This window comes from Lotus japonicus, chromosome 2 (genome assembly GCF_012489685.1).
Source record: "Lotus japonicus ecotype B-129 chromosome 2, LjGifu_v1.2".
In the NCBI taxonomy this organism is placed as follows: Eukaryota; Viridiplantae; Streptophyta; class Magnoliopsida; order Fabales; family Fabaceae; genus Lotus; species Lotus japonicus.
The window spans coordinates 7,766,852-7,789,740 of NC_080042.1; the positions used below are offsets into that span (position 1 = coordinate 7,766,852).

Consider the following 22,889-nt stretch of genomic DNA (forward strand, 5'->3'; position numbering starts at 1 on the left):
AAGGTAGTAAAGTGAAAAGGAAGCAAAGTAAAAAGCAACGTAAAAGATAGTGAAATGGCAAAATATAAAGTCAATAAGTGTCTTTGATCATTACCCTGTGTAGGTGAAGGGGCTTGTAGAATAGCTTTGAGTCCTTTTGTCCATGGTGTGTCCTTTGGAGATGCATCTTTGACATGGTAAAATAGTCAAACTGAAGTTAGTCAATAAAGATATGCAGATTGATTTGTGAGATTTTATTTCAATATTGCTTTACTTGTATAAATGGTTAAAAATTGGAAATGAAAATTGAAAAAGTATTGTCAGTGGGATGACACATGGTATAATTTTGGAACTGGTTAATTGTTTGTCAAGGTAGGTTTTTAAAAATTAAAAGAACTGAAATTCAATGAAGATAGAGTATATGATATAACTCTTTCTATAGAAAATTGATCTTATTGTTGATAAAATGTAAAGTGAATTAGAAGGGTGGAAACTGAATAACAGAAAACAAGTAATGACAAGTATAGGAAATTCTAATTCTCTCTTGTATGAGATGCAATAAAGTAACACAAGAAAGGGGAGTTTGAATTGTGTTCTTGAAAATTACTTTTTAAAGTTTAGTTTTATGAAAAGAATATTAGTTCTTAAGAAAAACGTTCAAGTATAACTTTTCACAAACTGTTCAGTGCAGCGGAAATAAAGTGATAGGACAGAACGATCAGCACACAGAGATTTATACTGGTTCACCCTAAACGATTGGGCTACGTCCAGTACTTGGCCACCACCAAGATTTTCACTAGCAAGTATCAAGGACTTCTCCAATACAAGTATTAGTCAGGACTTCTCCAAGTATTATCACGGACTTCTCCAAGTATTCTGCAGGACTCCTCCTATAAGTATTGTACAAGACTTCTCCTAAATCTTACAAAGATTTATTACACTCTACAAGGTTTCTCTTCTTTCAAGAGTGAGGGTAGAGACTTTATGACACTGGAACTCTAAGTGTTTGGATTCAGATTTGACTATTGAATTCACTTCAGAGTTACTACGAAAGTGAGACGAGAATGAAAGATATGACTCTTTTAATGTACGAGGTTTCTCTCTTTCACTAGGCAGAATTTAAGGCTTGTGTTTGACACTTAGGAATTTCTGCTTGAGCTTTGAATGCTGTTGAGAAGTTTGAAATAAATGCTTGAGTGCTTGAATTCTCAGAGTTAATGCTTCTTTCTTTAGATCTTCAAGAGTGGCTTAAATACTTGCTTGCTAATGTTGTAGCCGTTGTGAGATTATTTCCAACCGTTGAGATAGCCGTTATAAGGTGAGATCGAACTGTTGAATCAAGGGCTTGGTTAGTAGCTTCATTAAATGTTACTTCTGAAGCAAGTCTATCCTTTAGCTCAAAAGGTGATGTTTGTCAGCTAGTAGGTGGTGATAGACTTTGGGCTACTATTAAGATATGAGACAATTAGGCAATTTGATGTTGACGGCTTGTCCTTCCTCTTCGTTGGTCAGCGTGCCTTTTGCTAAAGCAAACTTGTCTTCATCTGATTCAGCTTGAACGAGATTCAAACTATTGTCATTAGATATGAATGTGGGACAATTGCTTGAAATCAAATTGATTCTTTGGCGCTCAAAATATTCTTTGGCAAATCTGACTAGTGACGTGTCATTAAACGGTCAGATGGTACGATAGTCACAAAATCCTTCTTGATAAATGATAGAACGTTGTAGCCTATTTCATATGGCAATGTTCTTCTGAAATAAAAGATATTGTTAGTAAATGAATTTTTTAATGAGCCTTCTATTTATAAAATTGTTATGATCAAAATAAGATTTTTAAAAACGTTATGATGCGTTTGAACTTAACAATCTCCCCTTTTTTGATAATGACAATTTTTAAAGAAAGAGGCAATTGAAATGATAAACTCCCCCTGAGTTTAATAAGATTTTCAGAAGGATATTTTGAGCTTGAGAGTTTCAGAAGGAAATAAAGTTTTAAGTGTACTCCCCCTAAGTTTGATAGAATGTTTTAAGTTCGATGGCTTTATTAAAAACCTAACTCTTTCTCTTTTCTCCCCCTTTGGCATTATTAAAAAGAGACATGCATAGAGAGAAGATATAGCATAACTTAGAGAACGATAGATAAAGCTTGCAGAAAATAAAAGTGCAAATTGTTCAGCAATGTAAATAACATAGAGTGAGTTTTAAAAAAAAAAAGAGTGGCCATTAGCCAAAATGGTCCACGATCAGATCAAGCTTGTACTCTTCAAAGTCACTTATGCGAACATATTGAGCATCCAGAGGTTGATCTACATTGCCTTGCTCGTCTCCTTGTTCAGTATCCACATCAGAAGGAATGATCTCTTCTTCAGCATGTGTACTGTTCAGCGGGGCTGAACATTCACCTTCATCATACATTTTACCTTTGCCTTTGACAACATGAAGCTTCTCCGGACGAAGAAGAATCTCTGGAATGTTCCTTGGTAGGAGAACATAAACCCAGTTCCCCAGGATCATGATTAGAGCAGTGACTCTGTTTAGTAGAGAGTAGGACAGTGTGCCAACATATCCTTCAGTGACACAGAGTTGCCATTCATTCTAGTCCGGTACCTTGGTGGCTTCTACATGAAACTTGTATCCAACATCTGAGGGTTTCTTCCATGAAAAGGATACAGAACGGTTGGGTGATTTTTCAATTCTCTTGATCAACTTTTCTTGAAAATCCTTGGAAGAGGCCTTGGACGTTCCTGCAGTGCGTCTGCGTTTAATGGCAGAAGACACTAGCGTCTGAAGACGCCTCTTTCTAACTTGAGAAAGGGTGCAGAGAGTGCCTGGCTTGGAGGTACAATGTTTGGGGCTTTCAAGTGTGGAGCCTTGTTGAGGCTTTTGAATGGGTATACCAGCTTGTGTTGTCAAGGTGGGCAGAGAAGTACTGAACAGTTGGGATCTTGATTCAGTTTGTTGAACAATGTGTTCCTCATCAGAGAAATCCATAGCTGTGACAGGAGAAAACTTTGGTGAACTATGATCAGTGGGATTCACAGTGAGGTCTTCTTGGTTTGGAGTAGGGGAGAGTTGTTTTGGTGAGTGGTGTGGTGGAGGTGAGGTCTTGTGAGGATCATATGAATCATCAAACAATGAATTAACAAATTCTTGATTTGAGATTTCAGCGTTTACCTCAAAGTGTGGAAATTCGATGTCCAATGTTTTGGCAATGGTGGAGTGGATGATAAAGTCTTCTTCATACTCAGGTTCAGCAGGTTCATTGTCGAGTGTCTTCCGTTTACTGTATTTGAGCTTCTGAACAGGTACAGTTGGTTCATCACTGAATTGCTTCCTCAAGCGCTTAAGCTTCTTCTTCTTGGGTTCTGCGATCTTGCTGGCAGGAGACCCTTGTCCAGATCTTGTTCTGGAAGAAACTGGATTTGAATCAGACTGTACAGGCACTCCACCCTTAGTGATCTTGATTGAACGTTCCTTGGTGCACTTCTTTGACACTTCCCTGGACTGTTCCAACTCGTCCTCAGGGAACGGCGTGATACGCAAGGCAGGATTCACGGTTTGTTTGCCTGGAACCGTTCTTGCTTGTGCATCCAAATCCTTCAAAGTCTTCACTTTCTGTTTGACACCTTTGTTTGTTTGTTCTCTTTCTCTTTCAGCTCTTCTCTTCTTAGTAAGATATTCAACTGGAACTTCTGAATCATCATATTGAAGATTCATTTTGCCAACATCTCCTAGCTTGATAGGAGTGGGCCAAATGATATCATCCTCTATCCTTTCTTCCTTGTTATTCAGAAATTCTTGTGTGATTCCTTTCTTCTCAAAGATCACAGTCAACAGAGATCCAAAAGGAAGAAATCCTTTTCCCATATCCAGAAAGTTTATTAAGTAACTCCAGATTAAGTGAGCAGGATTTACCTTCACCTTTTTTATGATTTTGTAGAGTGCATATCTTGCATGGGCATTGACGTGCCCTCTTGCACCATCCTTTGGTAGGACCACCTTGCTGATGACTGCATTTGTAAACTTCAGCTCTTCTCTGAGGTTGTTCACTTCCACTGTTATTGGTTCTTCCTGATCCTTCCAAATGCACCGATAATCTTCAGTGCTTGACCACCAATTCGGGTTGTATTTTTCACCTTGATCCAGACTTACATCAAGAGCATCAACAACATCTTTTTGAGTAACTTCAATGATCTTGTTGTTGGCCCTTGACTTGATCAACTCACGGTTTTTCACCACAGCGCAATCAAAGAATTCCTTGACCAAAGGCACATACACTTCCCTTTGAGACACAGTGTACACCCTGTCCCAGTCTTGATGAAGAAGGTCTGGGAGACCATCCATCTTCACGCAAGCAAATAACTTCATATCTAAGTATCTTGGTGAAACAAGTGCATTGTCACCAAGCTTTTCAGTCTTCACAGCGCCAATCTCTTTGTTCTGTACTGATCTGTACAGAGCAATCTTCTCAGATCTTCTCTTAAATATTTCCATCTCCGCCTTGGAGTGTGGTAGCTTTCCTCCTTTCTTAGAGGGGGCCTTAGCGGCGGTTGCTAGAACTCCGGCCATTAGGTTAGGAATAGGAGGGGTTTTCAGATAGAAATTTTTTTTTTGCTTTGCTTAGAGGAGAGAGAGTCTATTTTGCAAATGAGATAGCGTGGGTAGATTGCAAAGATCTTGGGTGAATATGTTGATTTGGAATATGGAATGACGGTTTTGGAAACAAGTGCAAAAAGGCGGTTTCTTTTGAAAAGGAAAATATTAAACAAATGTGTTGTGGTTACACGCGCGATAAAAGCTGACACGGTAACAGTTGAGCATTGAATGTGATGCGACTTTTCAGAAATGAAAAGTTGAAGCACGTGTCCCTGATATGATGACGTTGAACTTTTCACAATCAAATTTTCATGAGTCACTGAATAGTGGTAGTTAAGAGAATCATGGTACGATGCAACATGTGAATAGAAGATTTGAAACTTCTGAACTGTACTAGTTCATTCATCGAACAGTACCTGCATAAAAGTAAATTTACATATATATATATATATATATATTCAATTTGCGAAATGCATATTGATTCTTTCCCTTAGGTCAGAGAATCTGCCTTCCAGTAGAGGTTTGGTCAAGATGTCAGCAAGTTGATCTTCAATATGAACATATGACATATCAATATGTCCTTTTCCAACTAGATCTCTTATGAAATGATGTTTAATTTCAATGTGCTTCGTCCTTGAGTGTTGAACTGGATTCTTTGCAATGTTTATAGCACTTGTGTTGTCACAAAGTAGAGGTATGTGATTTTCATGAATGTTGTAATTGTAAGACCCAGGATTTTAGAATTAAATAAATAATTAATTTCCAACTCACGCATAGGTTTTTGTGTGAGCGTGAGAGAAACTTGACTTGTGTTTAATGTTTGGATTAGTGTTATGAAGAAGAAAGTTCAGGAAATGGTTAAGAATAGTTCTATAGTCGCTATAGGTTATAGCACGAGCTTTATTCACTCTTAGGGCGAAAGTGTTAGTAAAAGGCTAATCCGCTCTTAAAGCACTGTAGAAGCGGAATTCAAAAATATTCAGAGGATTATAAGAATTTCTCTTATTCCTTAGGGCGAAAGCGTTAGTAAAAGGCTAATCCGCTCTTAAAGCACTGTAGAAGCGGAATTCAAAAATATTTAGAGGATTATAAGAATTTCTCTTATTCCTTTCCACGACGAGTGTTTCGACAAGAAACCCTGGATTGTACGAACGATCGATTTCGATTCTCGGAAGTTTGCCGAAACCGAGTTCCTGTTAGCTCAAAAACCTTAAAGTAAACTGTTGATGAAGATTTTTTCTATTCGGAGCTTCAAATGAAGATTCCAAACGCGTTCACCCATTTCTTTCAATGTTTCCAATCTTTCTTCAGAAGGAAGTTTCTGCATCTGACATTCGCTGCAAAAAGTAGTTTTTCGGGTAAAATAGATTTACACCGACTTTGGATCGTTTGCTTTAATTCTGAGAAACCTGTTTTGAGTTCTGGAATTCTGTCGCCAGAACCTATCTTAGAATTCACGGAGGAATGTGCAGGAAAAATCGGAATCGCGAAATATTCATTTTCCCGCGTTTTCCATTTTCTATATATAGCTTGAAAAATGAAAAAAAAAAAAACAAAAAACATCACCATTTTCACCATTGTGGCAGTGGGTTTCTTGGAGGAAGGAGGAGAAAAAGATTTTTGTCGATTCTTGTCTGATCGTCGCTCTGTTCGTTGCTACGCGTAGGCCTCGAGGTACTGATGCTTTTCCTTACCTCTGATCGTAAATTCTGTCGCTTTTCTCTATGTTTTTCTGTGCTCAAAGTTTCGAGCTTTTTGTAAAACTGTCCAAATAACTTGATTTCAGTGTCTAAACTTATTGCCTGCATGCCCAAGAACATGAATATCCAGTTGTTTTCCGCTGAATCTCGCTGAATCTCCGCATAGATCAAATTCTGTAGAAATACCCATTTTTATGCTGAGGTTCCGCTTTTTGAATCAAAAACTCTCGACTGAGCTTAGCGTTAGTAGGATTAGTCGTCATAATCGTCGTTGGTGTCGACCCCATCTAATTTGTTTTTCAAAATTCTGATTTTGAGTTTCCGAGCTAAAAATATTGACCAAAACACCCCTGCGATAGTTTTCAACCCGATAATTTTTCTGAGAGTTTCCCTGGCCTAGATATCGCCTAAGAATACCTAGGAATTAAATCAGATCGAAGAAAAAGTTCGGAAACCCTATTTTTGAGAGTGGCCGAAACCTGTTTGTTAGGGTACCGTGTCCAAAAATAATTTTTGGGTCTCTATGACCTGAGCTATAGCGTAGCTCTTTCGATTGTCGAAATTTTGGCTCCGGTTTCGTGTCATTCCGAGTTCTGTAGCTCGAGTTATGCGCATTTTAGCGAAAACATGTCTTATTGTCCATTCGTGCCTAAATGTCGAACTCTAGAGCTTCGAAAGACTATTTTCGGGTTTTGATAGTGTTATTAGTTGTTTTGTTTCTTAGCGACTAAGCAATGATACTTTGCTTAAGGTTTGGAACGAGTTGAGCTGAGGAAAGAGACTTTGGAGCAATTGGTGAGGTTTCACAACTGAGGAGGACGCCCGGGGAACTTGCTGAGTTCGGGAGCTTTATTTTGGATTGGACTGGGATGTTGAGCTTGGATGGAGAAATTGGCTAAGGTAAGGGTAACTCGGTTTTAGCGCGTCTTTGAGTCTTGCATGTTTTTATCGCACTGCATGCGTTTGAGATGAAGATGTTTAAGTTTGATTAGCATTTGATTATGACTGTTGTACTGAACTGGGAAAATGTTTTCTGGAGGCTTCGGCCTAGTGAACTTATTGAGACGTGTGTCTCCGTTTTCTGAGAGGCTTCGGCCGTTTACTGGTTTATGTCATTGAGTTGAGTTGACGTATGCTTGTTGATATTAAGAGTAACATAGGGTTATGCTGTCTTGATTATTGGATTTGAAATTGTTGATATATATTTGTGCATATGCGTTGTTGGATTGTACTGTGTGGCCTTCGTGGCGTTATTAAGTGGCGATGAGGAGGTGTGGTCCTATCATTGTCCCGTCTTGTGAGACGCTAAGTGGCGATCAGGAGGTGTGGTCCTATGATTGTCCCGTCTTGTGAGACGTTATAAGTGGCGATCAGGAGGTGTGGTCCTATGATTGTCCCGTCTTGTGAGACACTAAGTGGCGATCAGGAGGTGTGGTCCTATGATTGTCCCGTCTTGTGAGACGTTATAAGTGGCGATCAGGAGGTGTGGTCCTATGATTGTCCCGTCTTGTGAGACGTTATAAGTGGCGATGAGGAGGTGTGGTCCTATCATCGTCCCGTCTTTTGAGACGTTATTGATTGACTCATATTGTTGGTTTTTTTGTCATCTGATATGTTAAGTGGTTGATAGCTGAGTTAATCTATATTGTTGAGGATTGTTGATATCTGATTTGATGTTATATTGTTAAGGTTGTTGATATCTGATTTGAGGTTATGTTGTTGAGGATTGTTGATATATGATTTGACGTTATGTTTTGAGAATTGTTGATATATGATTTGATGTTATGTTGTTGAGGATTGTTGATGTCTGATTAAATGTTATATTGTTGAGGTTATTGTTATTTGATTTAAATATGTTATTATGTTGCTGATATCTGATTAAATCTATGTTGTTGATATCTGATTTGATTTCATGTTGTTGGATATATGTTGTCATCTATCTTGAACTAAGTTGATAACTTATGTGCCATGTTACACACTTAAACCTTGATAGCATGCTTTTCTCTTTTATACGTGGTAATGGCATGGAGTTAACCCTTTCTATTTGCTACTTGTTGTTTGGGCGCTTAACGCTATTAGGCGATGGAGGACTGTCGATGAAACTTGACCTTTGCACGAGTCGGAGCTGAAGACATGAAGAGTAGAGTCGGGTTTAAGGTTAGAGCCTTGGGTTAGAGAGCTTACCGTTATTGGTTTAAGCTTGCCTAATAATTGTTAGGAATTTGCATTTGAGATTTGGGGTAGGTTCCGATGCATTGCTTTCTTGCGGTTCCCCGGTGTGGAGATCGTAGGGAGTAGGTCGGATTAGGGTGTTGTGGCATAACAGATTTCCTGTTGGATCTGATTTCATTCGTTAGATTTGTAGTTGTGTTCTTTCGTTCATACATTCGGGAACTTGCCTTGGTCAAGGCTTGATGTAGATTTTATTTACTGTTGGGTGTAGGCATTACATGTTTTGAAAACAATTCAAAAGAAAAAAATAATACTCGTGTTTATACATTCGTTTGGAAAATATTGCATATTTACTTTGATAGGTTACTAAAGTGACACCCGAAATTCGGGGCGTTACAGTAATCTTCAAGTTGATGCTTGATCCATAGTAGTTGAGTGTAACATGAGCTTGCTGCGACATACTCAGCTTCAGCAGTGGATAGAGATATGGTACTTTGTCTTTTGCTAGACCAAGAGACTAAACAGTTTCCTAGAAAGTGACATCCTCCACTAGTGCTTTTCCGCTCTACTCTATCTCCAGCATAGTCAGCATCACAATATCCACTTAACCTGAAATCACTACCTTTCTCATATAATAGACCAAGATTAGCAGTACCTATCAAGTATCTAAATATGCGTTTAACAGCACTAAGATGAGATTGTTGAGGGTTTACCTGGAATTTGGCACATAAACAAACACTGAACATAATGTCAGGTCTGCTTGAGGTAAGGTACAATAGAGATCCTATCATTCCTTGGTACGATGTTGGATCAACGGGTGAGCCTTCATCATTCTTGTCTAGGACTGTATTTGGATACATAGGAGTGTTCATCTTGCTTGAATTGTGCATACTGTACTTCTTGAGCATATCTTTGATGTACTTAGTATGATGTATGTAGATCTTGTCTTTTTCTTGCTTGATTTGAAGACCAAGGAAAAATTTCAGTTCTCCCATCATACTCATCTCGAATTCGCTTTGCATGAGGGTAGAAAATTCCTTGCATAGATTATCACTAGTGGCTCCAAAGATGATATCGTCAACATACAGTTGTACAAGGATGTAGTCATCATTTAATTGCTTTCTGAATAGAGTGTTGTCAATCTGCCCTCTTGTGAAACCGTTCTTCATGAGGAAGCTACTCAGGCGATCGTACCAAGCCCTTGGAGCTTGTTTTAGGCCATACAGAGCTTTCTTGAGTTTGAATACATGCTCAGAAAAAGATGGTTCCTCAAATTCTGGAGGTTGTTTCACATATACTTCTTCTTCTATTACTCCATTTAGAAATGCACTTTTGACATCCATTTGGTACAGTTTGATGGAGTGTTGACATGCAAACGCTAGGAGAATGCGGATTGCTTCAATTCTGGCTACTGGAGCAAAGGTTTCTGTGTAGTCAATTCCTTCTTGTAGATTGTATCCTTGAGCTACAAGTCTTGCTTTATTTCTAGTCACTTTTCCATTTTCATCCATCTTGTTTCTAAACACCCACTTGGTACCAATGATTGATTTTCCTTTCGGCTTGGGTACAAGTGTCCAGACTTCACTTCTTTCAAATTGATTCAGTTCTTCTTGCATAGCTAGAATCCATCCTTCATATTGTAGGGCTTCTTCTACGGTCTTTGGCTCAATTTCTGAAATGAATGCACTGTTGGAGTTTTCTCTGAAAGCTGACCTTGTTCTGACTTTTTCTGAGACACTTCCAATAATTTGTTCTGGTGGATGGTCTGATTTATATTTCCAATCCCTTGGCAATGAAATGCCACTGGAAGTCATGACTTGATCGGACTGTTCTTGAGTTTCCAAAGGTGAAATAGTGGACTGTACTGTGGGTGAGTTATCTGAGGGTTGAGCTTCTTTGGAGATTTCATCATCCTCAGGATCAGAGAGGTCAAGGTTTAGAAAATCTCTTTCTAACCGATCGGTTGAGTCGATTGAATGATCATCAAACTTGACATTGATGGATTCTTCTACTGCTTTTGTCCTTGAGTTGAAAACTCTGTACGCTTTGGAATGAGTAGAGTATCCCAAGAGGATTCCTTGATCCGATTTGTTGTCGAAATTTCCAACGTTGTCTTTAGTGTTGAGAATGAAGCATTTGCATCCAAAGGGATGAAAGTACGAAACAGTTGGACGTCTTCCACGCCCTAACTCATATGGAGTCTTCTTCATCATAGGCCGCATGAGTATCCTGTTATGAATATAGCATGCAGTTTCAATAGCTTCAGCCCAAAAGTACTTAGGTAGAGAAGTCTCACTTAGCATTGTTCTCGCCATTTCTTGAAGTGATCTGTTCTTCCGTTCAGCAACACCGTTTTGTTGAGGAGTTCTAGGAGCAGAGAATTGATGAGTGATACCTTCTTGTTCACAGAACTGTTCAAATTCTTCATTTACAAATTCTCCTCCTCGATCACTGCGGATGGTTGAGATGCAGTATCCTTTTTCGTTCTGTACTCTCTTGCTTAAGATCTTGAATGCCCGCAATGTTTCATCCTTGTTTGTTAGGAAGAACACCCAACAAAATCTCGTGTAGTCATCGATTATGACAAGACAGTATCTTCTTCCAGAAATACTAGCTACTCTAGTAGGACCAAACAAATCCATATGTAACAGATCCAGAGGTTTGCTAGTGCTAACAAAGTTCTTAGCACGACAGGAGGTACGATGCTGTTTGCTTTGAGCACAAGCAGAACATGTAACATCAGATTTGATATTGAGTTTTGGCAAACCACGTACTAAGTCATTACTTATGATTTTAGTAATGGTCCTTAAGGAAGCATGCCCTAGCTTCCTATGCCAAAGCCAAGTACTCTCCTCTGATGATACTAGACATGTTACATTTTGACTTGCTAGGTTTTCCAAGTTCGTCTTATATAGATTCCCTTGTCTCTGAGCTTCAAAGATGATCTTCTCATCGGTATCAGTGACACTACACTTCACTTTATTAAAGGAAACAGTGAACCCACTATCACATAATTGGCTTATGCTAAGTAGATTATGTTTTAATCCTTCAACCAACAGAACGTTGCTAATCACAGGAAGACGTTCCTTACCAACATTACCTTCACCAATGATGAGTCCCTTTTGGTTTCCTCCGAAGATAACTGTTCCACCATTTCTTTTAGTTTGGATCTTTGGGAACATAGACCTTTCTCCCGTCATGTGACGTGAGCATCCACTGTCCAGGTACCATTGTTGGCGTTTCCTTCGTTCTGTTAAGTAGGTCTGCAACAGATATAATTGAATCTTTAGGTACCCAGATTTTCTTGGGTCCTGAGGGGTTAGTAGTCACTTTTGCGGGAATAAGAAGAACCAAGTGTATTGCTACACCTAATAAGCCCCATCAAACAATCTTGTTTTCCACCGAGGGTATAAAATCTAACGCCGGGGTTTGTTTTTATCATTGATTTCCCCAAATTACAATGGACCACCGTTCCCCCGTGGAAAACAAGATTGTTGATTTCATCTTTTCCTTTATTTTTACCTTGGTCTCTCGACGCTTAGGCACTGAGAAACACATTTGTTTTTTTGAGAAATTTAAAATTTTGCTTTTGCTCTAAAAAAAGAATGATAATAGACTAACTTCCGTGTTTGTTCAATGAAGACTAACTTCCATCGCTGGAACACTGTGTAGTCCATACTACTTACAATATTATGAGAGTATTTTCCCTAATAAAAAATATATAACGAGAGTATTTCGCGAGTACTTTATTATTAAATTTAAACTAGTATGTAGCCGGTTCAATACACAGGTATTATTAAAAATATTTTTTTTGGTACGCTAGAAGGATATATTGCACCCGTCAGAAATTGATTCTTTGACCTCCCCCTATCCAACCCAACCCATATATCCCCCAGTTCCTACATTCATTATTAAAAGTATTTTTATTTTATTATAATTTTAAACATAATTGTAAGAAATTAATAAATATTTAAAATATGTCAAAAAAAAGGAAGGAGAGATCCGAGGGAAGGAAAAAAATGAATGATAAGAGATACATTGACAAATTGATGCAAGACTTGGGGAGTGAGCGGCAACAAGATACAAGGGAGTGAAAAGATAATGAAAATTGAAAATTGAAAATTGAAAATTGAAAATTGAAAATTGAATTGGTTTGAAAATATTGCATGAAACTCCTTTCAAAAAAATAAAATATTGCATGAAACACACTGAATTGATTGATGTGTGTGAATTAAAGAGCTTTTATTGAGATTAAAGAGTTTTTCATTGAGGTATTTGAAAGGAACTTGATCTGGTGCGTGTGCACCACCTCTTACACAACAAGTTCTAGCCACAATTTCATCTCACTCTCAGGTTCTCCGATGGCCATGTCATGGCCTCCGATGACCATGGTGGGCTCCGGTAAAGTGCTCCGCCTGCTGCATCACCTCAGAAGAAGAAGCAGCTGAGGGTGCTTGTGGTGGGTGAAGGCATCGGTGGGTTGGTTTTTGCTTTGGCCGCAAAGAGAAAGGGGTTTGAGGTTTTTGTTAGTTCTTGAGTCCAAGAACACTGAACCAGCTTCACAGTATTGATTATCACAATCAATACTAGGGTTCAATCACCATTAAGATGTAAGAGAGAGAGAAGAGAATCAAGATCAATTAATGTTAATCACAAGCTAATCAGAGAGAGAGAAGAATGAATGAAATTAAGGGAGAATATTATTTCTGATTACACTAATTACACATAGTGCACGTGTATTTATTACACACAGTCAAAGGGCCTTTACTCACTAAACAGAAACCTTAAGGACCAAACTGTAAACATACACATATATTCTGAATTACAAACAAACTCCAATACTCCCTCCTAAATCAGAATACTACTTAATGACAAGATTTTAAGTTTCTTGCACAGCAAGGAAAATCTTTCAGCCTTAAAAGGCTTAGTGAACAGGTCTGCAAGTTGTTCCTCAATTGGAAAATGTTCAAGTTCCAACTTTCCTCTAGACACTTGATCCCTCAGAAAATGAAATCTAGTCTCGATATGTTTGCTTCTCCCATGAGCCACTGGATACTTAGCTAGATCAATAGCTGGCTTATTGTCTATCAAAAGCTTCATCACTCTAGATGACTTCAATCCTATCTCTTCAAGAAGCATGCTGAGCCAAACAGCTTGACAAGCACCAAATGAAGCAGCTACATACTCAGCCTCACATGAAGATAGAGCTACTATAGGTTGTTTCTTTGAACACCAAGAGATTGGTGCATCTCCACAAAGAAATACAAAACCTGTTGTACTCTTCTTATCATCCTTGTCTCCACACCAGTCAGCATCCACATAGCCAATCATCTCACTTCTCAAATTATAGGCTCTGCCAGGGAACAAAACACCATGATCAATTGTACCCTTAACATATCTCAGAATTCTTTTAGCCGCCATGAAGTGAGACTCTTTAGGATTCTCCATAAATCTGCTCACCAACCCTACACCATAGCTAATCTCAGGCCTACTGCAGCACAAATATCTCAATGACCCCACAATCTGCTTGTACATAGTAGAATCTACTGCTTTTCCAGTATCAGCCTTGGTAAGGACTATCCCACAATCCACTGGTGTAGTCACATAATTACAATCTAAAAGGTTAAACCTCTTCAATACTTCCAGTGCATACTTCTTCTGGCTCATAAACACTCCTTTCTCAGTTCTGAGGAATTCAATACCCAGGAAATATGACAACTCTCCCATGTCACTCATCTCAAACTCAAGTTGCATTTTCTCCTTAAACTTGTGTATCTCAGATTCTTTACTTCCAGTCACAAGTAAATCATCAACATACAAGCATACCATAATGATACCTGAGCTCTTGATTTTAGTCACATAAACACCATGTTCAGTAGTACACTTTAGGAATCTCATTTACTGTAGCTCAAGGCTTAGTCACTTTAGTAAATCATCAACATACAAGCATACCATAATCCTCTTGTTCCAAGCTCGAGGAGCTTGCTTAAGACCATACAAAGCCTTGTGCGACCTGTAAACCTTGTGCTCACTGCCTTGAACTTCAAACCCAGGTGGCTGATGTACATAAACCTCTTCATCAAGAGGATCATTCAGGAAAGCTGACTTCACATCTAACTGATGCAACTTCCAACCTTTCAAACTTGCAGCTCCAACTACTAACCTCACAGTTTCCATCCTTGCCACTGGAGCAAACACTTCAGTATAATCCAAACCTTCCTTCTGTTGAAAGCCTCTAGCTACAAGTCTTGCTTTATATCTTGATTCTGAACCATCTGGCTTCAGCTTAGTTTTGTACACCCACTTCACTGAAATTAGCTTTTTCTTCTCAGGCAGCTCAACTAGACTCCATGTCTTATTTTTGTCAATGGATCTCAGCTCTTCTTTCATTGCAATGATCCAATTATCATGCTTAAAAGCTTCTTCTACATTCACTGGCTCAACCTCAGCATTGAATGCAAAATGCACCAAGTCACCTTCACTAGTTACCTCACCATCAGGAAAAAGCACATAATCATTCAGCCTTGCAGGTAACTGTCTTGTCCTTTGAGTCCTCTGACAACTAGGTTCACCAGATTGAATATCATTCACTCTACCATTCACACCTTGACTCCCATCATCAGCATTCCCAGAATCATACTCAGGATTCAACTCAGGAAAAACAAACTGAGTTCTAGAACTAGAAGGATCAGTTACTCCTTGTTGATTACCCTCCCAATTCCAGAAAGCCTCCTCATCTATTACAACATCCCTACTAATAACTATAGAATTAGTATCAGGGTTAAGTAATCTATATGCTCTCGTAGTATGAAAGCCAACCAACAAAAATTTCTCACTTTTGTCATCTAACTTCTACATTCTCTGATCTGGAACATGCCTGAAACAAATAGATCCAAAAACCCTCAAGTGCTTCACACTAGGTTTCAATCCTGACCAAGCTTCTTCAGGTGTCAAAGACTGCAATTTCTTTGTAGGACATCTATTCAAAATGTAGGTAGCAGTAGACACAGCTTCTCCCCACAACTGATTTGGTAACCTCTTATGTTTCAACATACTTCTTACCATATTAGCTATTGTCCTATTTCTCCTCTCAGCAACACCATTATGCTGAGGAGTATAAGGTGCTATCACCTCATGATAAATGCCATTTTCTTCACAGAAAACCTTCATCTCATTGGAGACATACTCTCCACCACCATCAGTCCTCAACACCTTGATACTTCTCTCACTTTGCTTCTCTACTAGTGCTTTAAACTTTCTGAAAATGCCAAAGACTTCTGACTTCTTAGTCAACAAGTAGATCCACATTTTCCTTGTATGATCATCAATGAATGAAACAAAGTATCTATTCCCTCCTGTAGAAAGAGTCTCAAAAGGACCACACACATCAGAGAAATCTCATCTAGTGCAGCCTTTGACTTCACTGGAACAGTATCACCAAATGAACTCCTAGGTTGCTTGCTGAGAAGGCAACCTTCACAAAGCTGTCCAGTAGGCTTAATCTGCTGTGGAAGACCCCACACCATTCCTTCATGATGAAGCTGATGCAAACCCTTAAAATGTAAATGGCCATATCTCAAGTGCCATAGCCAGCTCAAATCAGTAGTACTTGCAGTCAAACACTGTGAATCTCCAGTTTTAATATCAACCTGAAAAGTTCTGTTTGCTGCTAACCCTGATCTCAGAAGTAATCTACCCCTTGGATCAAATACCAACAAATTTCTCCCCTTTTGGTTTAGGGAATAGCCTTTCTCAATCATTTGTCCTAGGCTAATCAGATTATGTTTCACATTAGGTACATACAATGTATCAGAAATAAATGCTTGTTTACCATTTTTCTTCTGAATGTGAACCTTTCCAACTCCAGCAGATCTAATAGTGCTTTTGTCAGCAAATCTAACACTACTAGTTTTCTTTTCATCCAATTCCACAAACCACTCTTTGTGACCAGTCATATGAGAAGAACATCCCGAGTCTAAGTACCAAATATTCTCACCATTCTTGTAAGAACTCACTACTGAATTATTAACTTCACTATCAAGAGTACTAAGGAGTGAAGAGGAAGTACAAGAATCATAATCAGCAGGGACAACAAACAATACCTGCTCTCCATCAGAATCATCATCTTCATGAGCAGAGTTTGCTTGTTCTTCACCTCCTTGCTTGCTGACTTTCTTCTTGTTCTTACACTCATAGGCATAGTGACCATATTTCTTACAGGCATAGCATTGAACATCTTTCTTCTTGCCTTTGCCTTTCCTCCATTTGTCTTTATGATACCCTTTCTCCTTAGAATCTCCTTTCTTCTTGAAGTCACCATCATCATCATTGCTAGAGAATTTCCCAGTATCCTTGTGTTAACACCAAAATTTCCTAGTTTGGAAATCGATTCTTGAGATATGGTGTACATGGATGCATGGTATAATTTAGTGGAATTTTTATCATGTTGCCAAATTATTATCGACTACATATGTTTGTCGAAATATGAAAGCTACTACCATGTGCCAAAACTTCATTCTCCTAGTCGAAATATGGCACAGTCGAGATATGGCACCGGTATTGGAGTCGAGATTATATGTTGGAATTCAAAAGTAAAATGGCCTATATATTGTGTTAAATGGCCAAGAGCTTTGAAGTAGTTTTACTGGTAGCCAACCATGATTCATTGCATGAGGTTCCACGTAGCAAGGAGGTTACCATACTTTAAGACATGTTCCACATTCACACCCACGTAGCAAGGAGGTTTCCATATTTTAAGGGCCACGTTCATACAGTTGAAGATTTGGAATTACTCCACCATTGGCCACGTCCAAAGAGCACCGGAGTACAAGATAACTATTCAAGAAAAGTGGAGGTTATTAGTGGTCTAGGTAGTTTATTTTAAATAAACACATGTCCATTAGGTGGCAAGGTAGTTACTAGGAAATTTGTCTATAAATACTAGTTCTGATTGTAATGTATGCAGACTCACACAATTACTCAAAACTCTCCATGGATGCCTCCAAGTCTCATGTGACATATGGCTACAAAGAGACTAAGAGTGTGCTGTGATTCTCACCTTTAACTTTCAATGCAATGTTATTTCCTTTGCCATTTTGATTTCCTTTTACTTTTTGTTCTTCTTTTTTCCTTTCAGTCTTTTACCTTTCCCTTTTGTTCATATCGTTCTTCACAAAAACTCAGCCTTGACATTTAAAACGTCTTCACTAAAGAACCCAGAAAGGACTCTGAATCCGGTCCTTGAATTGCTTTTGGATTCTGTTTGTTTACCAAAAATCAGCGTAAACAAATTGGCACACCCAGTGGGATCATTTTAGTGAAAACTAAGTTTTAAAGTGTCATTTGTATTTGGTCCTGAATCTGTATTCAATATTTAATTCCACATATTGGTTTTGAGAATTCAAGACCAAATTATCAAGGACCATCGTGACTTCATTTTTGGTCTGTGCACATCAACGTGATTCAAGTTTATGCCAAGATTGAATCTTTGAATTATTGAACGCCAAAACACTGGTGCTCTTGTTTGTGTTTGAGAATTTTTTCAAATGTCTAATATCAGTCCAAGATATAATGCCTCTTATGCTGGAAATTACGGACAAACTTCTTCAATGGTGAACCAAGTTGATTCAGTTTTTCCTCATCTAGAAATTGGTTCAAGCCAAAGGTATGTTCCAAATTCACAACATGGAATGCCATTAGAATTCTTGGCTGGTCTTGGTAGTTCCCAGATGATTTTTACGGACCCTTTAATGACAAATGTTTCTCCTAGAAGCCAAGCTTTGGCATTTGGGAAAGTAGCAAATCAAAATGGTCAAGAACATATAGAGTTCAGCACATTGGGAATGACCATGCCTTTGGTTCAAAGTGGTTCAATGAATTTATTTACTTCAAATTCAACCACTGATATTGATTTACAATCAATTAGGCAACAAATTGATGAGAGTAAGTATAACATGGTGAGCATGTTGACACAACATATGTCAACTATGATTGATCCTCTCATTCAAAATACTCAACACTTGGCTCAACAACTGGGTCGAATTGCTGATGTTTTTGGAGCACCACCTTTGGACCAAACGTTCCAACAAGTTCCAGATTATGGTCAAAATGTTCCTCAAAATTTGGTTCAGAATGAAGTTCAGAATTGTGGTCAAAATGGACAAGAAAACATAGTCCAAAATCAGCCACAAAATTCTGACCATAATTTAGACAATGTTATGTTGGTCAATCGAAACCAAAATGATATTTAGGGGCCACAAAATGTGGCTAATGCTGTCGAACAAGTTCTAAATCATCATGGTTTCAATGTTGGATATGTCAATCGTCCAAGTTTCACGTCTCCGTTTTCTGAAGTAGTTCTTCAAGCAGAACTCCCAAGGGGATGGAAGGTTCCAAAAGTTACTAAATTTTCAGGAGACACAGGTGAATCAACTGTTGAGCATATTGCAAGGTACCGGCTTGAAATTGGTGATCTTGCTAACAATGAACAGTTGAAAATAAAATATTTTCCAAGTTCCTTGACGAAAAATGCTTTCACATGGTTTACTACTCTACCTCCTAATTCGATCCATAATTGGAATGAATTGGAGATGGCTTTTCATGAGCAATTCTTTAGAGGAGAAACCAAAGTGACATTAATGGACTTGGTTAATATTAAGAGACAATCGAATGAGTCAATAGATGACTACTTAATTCGATTTAGGCATATGAAAGCTAGATGTTCTACTCATGTACCTGAATTCGAATTAGTAAAAATTGCTATTGGGGGCCTAGACTATTCGATTAAAAAGAATTTGGTGAATGATGAGTTCATAGATATGACTCAATTGGCTCATAAGGTTAGAAGAATAGAGAAACTAAGGCTTGAGAAATACAAGCCTGAAGGAGTTTTTCAAGGAGAAGAAAGTTCTTGCATAAGAGCCACTCAAAATCCTGAAATTGGTCAAGATGAAATTGATCAATCTGATGAGGATAATGATAGTGATGAGAATGAAGTGAATATGGCTGAATTTAAGCCAAATTCTCCTTATACTTATGAAGGTGAGAGCAAAATAAAATTTCCAGCAACATCCTTTAAAGGATTGAAGACTACAGGTGACTATCAGAAGGTTATGGCGAAAAAGGAGTCAGAATTTGCAAAGAACCTCAAACCCAAAAGGGATTGGCTAAAGTACTAGCACCTTAGTTTAAATTTCGGCATATTGCCGAAAAACGGCCCCTGTGGTTGAAATCAATGGGAAATAGTATGTCCCTTCAAAATCTTAAGTGAATTTTTCGACCAACATTGCTGCCAAGTTATTGTCAATGCATGGTATGTAATGGTCGAAAATATGTTGATGAGAGACTATTATAATTAGTTGAACTTTTTGCTGGGAAGGAATATTGAAGCTCATTACTCGAAGCCATATGACAAAGTGGCAAACCAATAATCCATGTCTCAGAATTTCATCTATTTATTGGTCCCAGTGTTGAGATGTCCTTCGAATGGCAATGAGCTTTTGAATTTATCTTGGCACTGTTACTAACCCAATATTTCGACCAATACTTGTGGAAATACACAATTGGAAATTGACAGCAGCCAAAATGACTAAGTGATTGCAAAAGGCCATGAACTGTTTGGTCAATTTTGGTGATATAACTCAAAATGTTATTCCTCTCACTTCCTTCAAGAAACAACATTTTGGGGGGCCTCTGTTAACACCAAAATTTCCTAGTTTGGAAATCGATTCTTGAGATATGGTGTACATGGATGCATGGTATAATTTAGTGGAATTTTTATCATGTTGCCAAATTATTATCGACTACATATGTTTGTCGAAATATGAAAGCTACTACCATGTGCCAAAACTTCATTCTCCTAGTCGAAATATGGCACAGTCGAGATATGGCACCGGTCTTGGAGTCGAGATTATATGTTGGAATTCAAAGTAAAATGGCCTATATATTGTGTTAAATGGCCAAGAGCTTTGAAGTAGTTTTACTGGTAGCCAACCATGATTCATTGCATGAGGTTCCACGTAGCAAGGAGGTTACCATACTTTAAGACATGTGCCACATTCACACCCACGTAGCAAGGAGGTTTCCATATTTTAAGGGCCACGTTCATACAGTTGAAGATTTGGAATTACACCACCATTGGCCACGTCCAAAGAGCACCGAAGTACAAGATAACTATTCAAGAAAAGTGGAGGTTAAAATAAACACATGTCCATTAGGTGGCAAGGTAGTTACTAGGAACTTAGTCTATAAATACTAGTTCTGATTGTAATGTATGCAGACTCACACAATTACTCAAAACTCTCCATGGATGCCTCCAAGTCTCATGTGACATATGGCTACAAAGAGACTAAGAGTGTGCTGTGATTCTCACCTTTAACTTTCAATGCAATGTTATTTCCTTTGCCATTTTGATTTCCTTTTACTTTTTGTTCTTCTTTTTTCCTTTCAATCTTTTACCTTTCCCTTTTGTTCATATCGTTCTTCACAAAAACTCAGCCTTGACATTTAAAACGTCTTCACTAAAGAACCCAGAAAGGACTCTGAATCCGGTCCTTGAATTGCTTTTGGATTCTGTTTGTTTACCAAAAATCAGCGTAAACACCTTGTTCTTCCAATTCTTCTCCTTGGAAGTCTTAGAATTGCTACCCCACTTCTTCTTACTGGTACTGCCTCTAACATACAGTGCCTGCTCAGTTTCTCTCTCAGAATCTCTCAGGTTTAGCCTCATTTCATGAGCTTCCAATGAACCTTGCAACTCCTCAATCTTGATAGTCTCAAGATCTTTAGATTTATCTATGGTGGTTACTATGTGATCAAATCTTGTAGTCAGTGATCTAAGAACCTTTTCCACAAGAATTTGATCATTCATTACCTCTCCGTTCGCTTTCATCTGATTTGACAAAGTTTGAAGCCTTGTGAAAAACTTGGAAATCGTCTCTGATTTCTCCATCCTGAGAGCCTCGTATTGTCTTCTTAGTGTCTGCAACTTGACTTTCTTCAATTTTGCAACACCATCGTAACTCTTATTCAGAATTTCCCACACCTCCTTAGACGTCTTCGCCGCTGCAATTTTCTCAAAATTCGCAGGATTGACGCACTTATGGATAATGAACAGGGCCCTCATGTCTTTCTTCTTCAATTCCTTATGCTCTGTGCTTTGCTCCGCCGGTAGTGCCGCATACCCAGAAGTCACCATCTCAAGAACATCCTGGAAACCAAAAATCACGAGCATCTGAGTATTCCAACGTTCCCAATCACTCTTGCCGTCAAGAACCGGCAACGAAGTTGGGAAGTTGCCGTTCGTTCCAGCCATCACCTTGAAAGAAGCGTCCACTTCCACCGGAGCTACCAACGAAGCAAACACCTCCGTTGTGACTGCTTCACACTCCGCCGCAGATCGCCGTGCACGGGTGGTGGCTCACGTCGCCGGATCTTTGCAGCTCTGATACCACTGTTAGTTCTTGAGTCCAAGAACAATGAACCAGCTTCAATCAATACTAGGGTTCAATCACCATTAAGATGTAAGAGAGAGAGAAGAGAATCAAGATCAATTAATGTTAATCACAAGCTAATCAGAGAGAGAGAATAATGAATGAAATTGAGGGAGAATATTATTTCTGATTACACTAATTACACATAGTGCACGTGTATTTATTACACACAGTCAAATGGCCTTTACTCACTAAACAGAAACCTCAAGGACCAAACTGTAAACATACACATATATTCTGAATTACAAACAAACTCCAATACTAAAATATACAGCCACTGGCAACGGATATTTAGATTAATTTATAGAAGGAATCATTTATTGTGTGTTGCAACTTTCTAGCTCTTTTGAATGACCATACACCTTTTTTGCAATATATATGGCTAGGACTGTTCATGGTTCTCTGAGAACCGAAGCTAACCAAGAACCGAACCGAAAACCGAACCGTTTAAGAACCGAACCTTTAAGAACCGAACCGAACTCGAACCTAAATTGAAAAACCGGTTCGGTAACCGAACCAAAATATCAACTACCGATTCAGGTTCGGTTCGGTTCGAACCATAGTATATCGGTTCGGTTCGGTTCGAACCATCTATAAATATGCATATTTTACCGAACTGGTTAACCAAAATTTGTAACCGGTTCGGTTCGGTTCGAACCATACTATATCGGTTCGGTTCGGTTCTCTCGAACCAAAATTTTGGTTCAGGTTCGGTTCGGTTCGGTTCAAGCAAAGAACCGAACCATGAACAGTCCTATATATGGCTATGTCTTAACACATGACACAATTGGAAAATGTTCTGGTGCGTTAGTCACTTAGGTAGTGTAGCTACACCACCTCTTACACAACAAGTTCTAGCCGCAATTAAATAGGGAAAAAATAAAGTTTAAGTCTAAAAAACATGTGTGGCTAGAAATTATCCTAGTAAGTTACCATTTTATCCTGTCAA

The 22,889-nt window shown here is 38.5% G+C and overlaps 2 protein-coding genes across 2 annotated transcripts; both read right to left on the minus strand.

The window, feature by feature from the left end:
• Positions 1-13,298: 13,298 nt before the first annotated feature.
• Positions 13,299-14,279, minus strand: LOC130736003 (uncharacterized mitochondrial protein AtMg00810-like). Its single transcript, XM_057587866.1, has one exon. It carries the CDS (start codon positions 14,277-14,279, stop codon positions 13,299-13,301), a length of 981 nt encoding a protein of 326 aa, XP_057443849.1.
• Positions 14,280-20,931: 6,652 nt separating this feature from the next.
• Positions 20,932-21,762, minus strand: LOC130736004 (uncharacterized). The gene has a single exon (XM_057587867.1). The coding sequence runs from the start codon at positions 21,760-21,762 to the stop codon at positions 20,932-20,934; it is 831 nt and encodes a 276-aa protein (XP_057443850.1).
• Positions 21,763-22,889: the final 1,127 nt, after the last annotated feature.

Coding starts and splice junctions, on each gene's coding strand:
- LOC130736003 (XM_057587866.1), bottom strand. CDS start 14,279: ATGGTATGCTTGTATGTTGATGATTTACTTGTGACTGGAAGTAAAGAA.
- LOC130736004 (XM_057587867.1), bottom strand. CDS start 21,762: ATGGCTGGAACGAACGGCAACTTCCCAACTTCGTTGCCGGTTCTTGAC.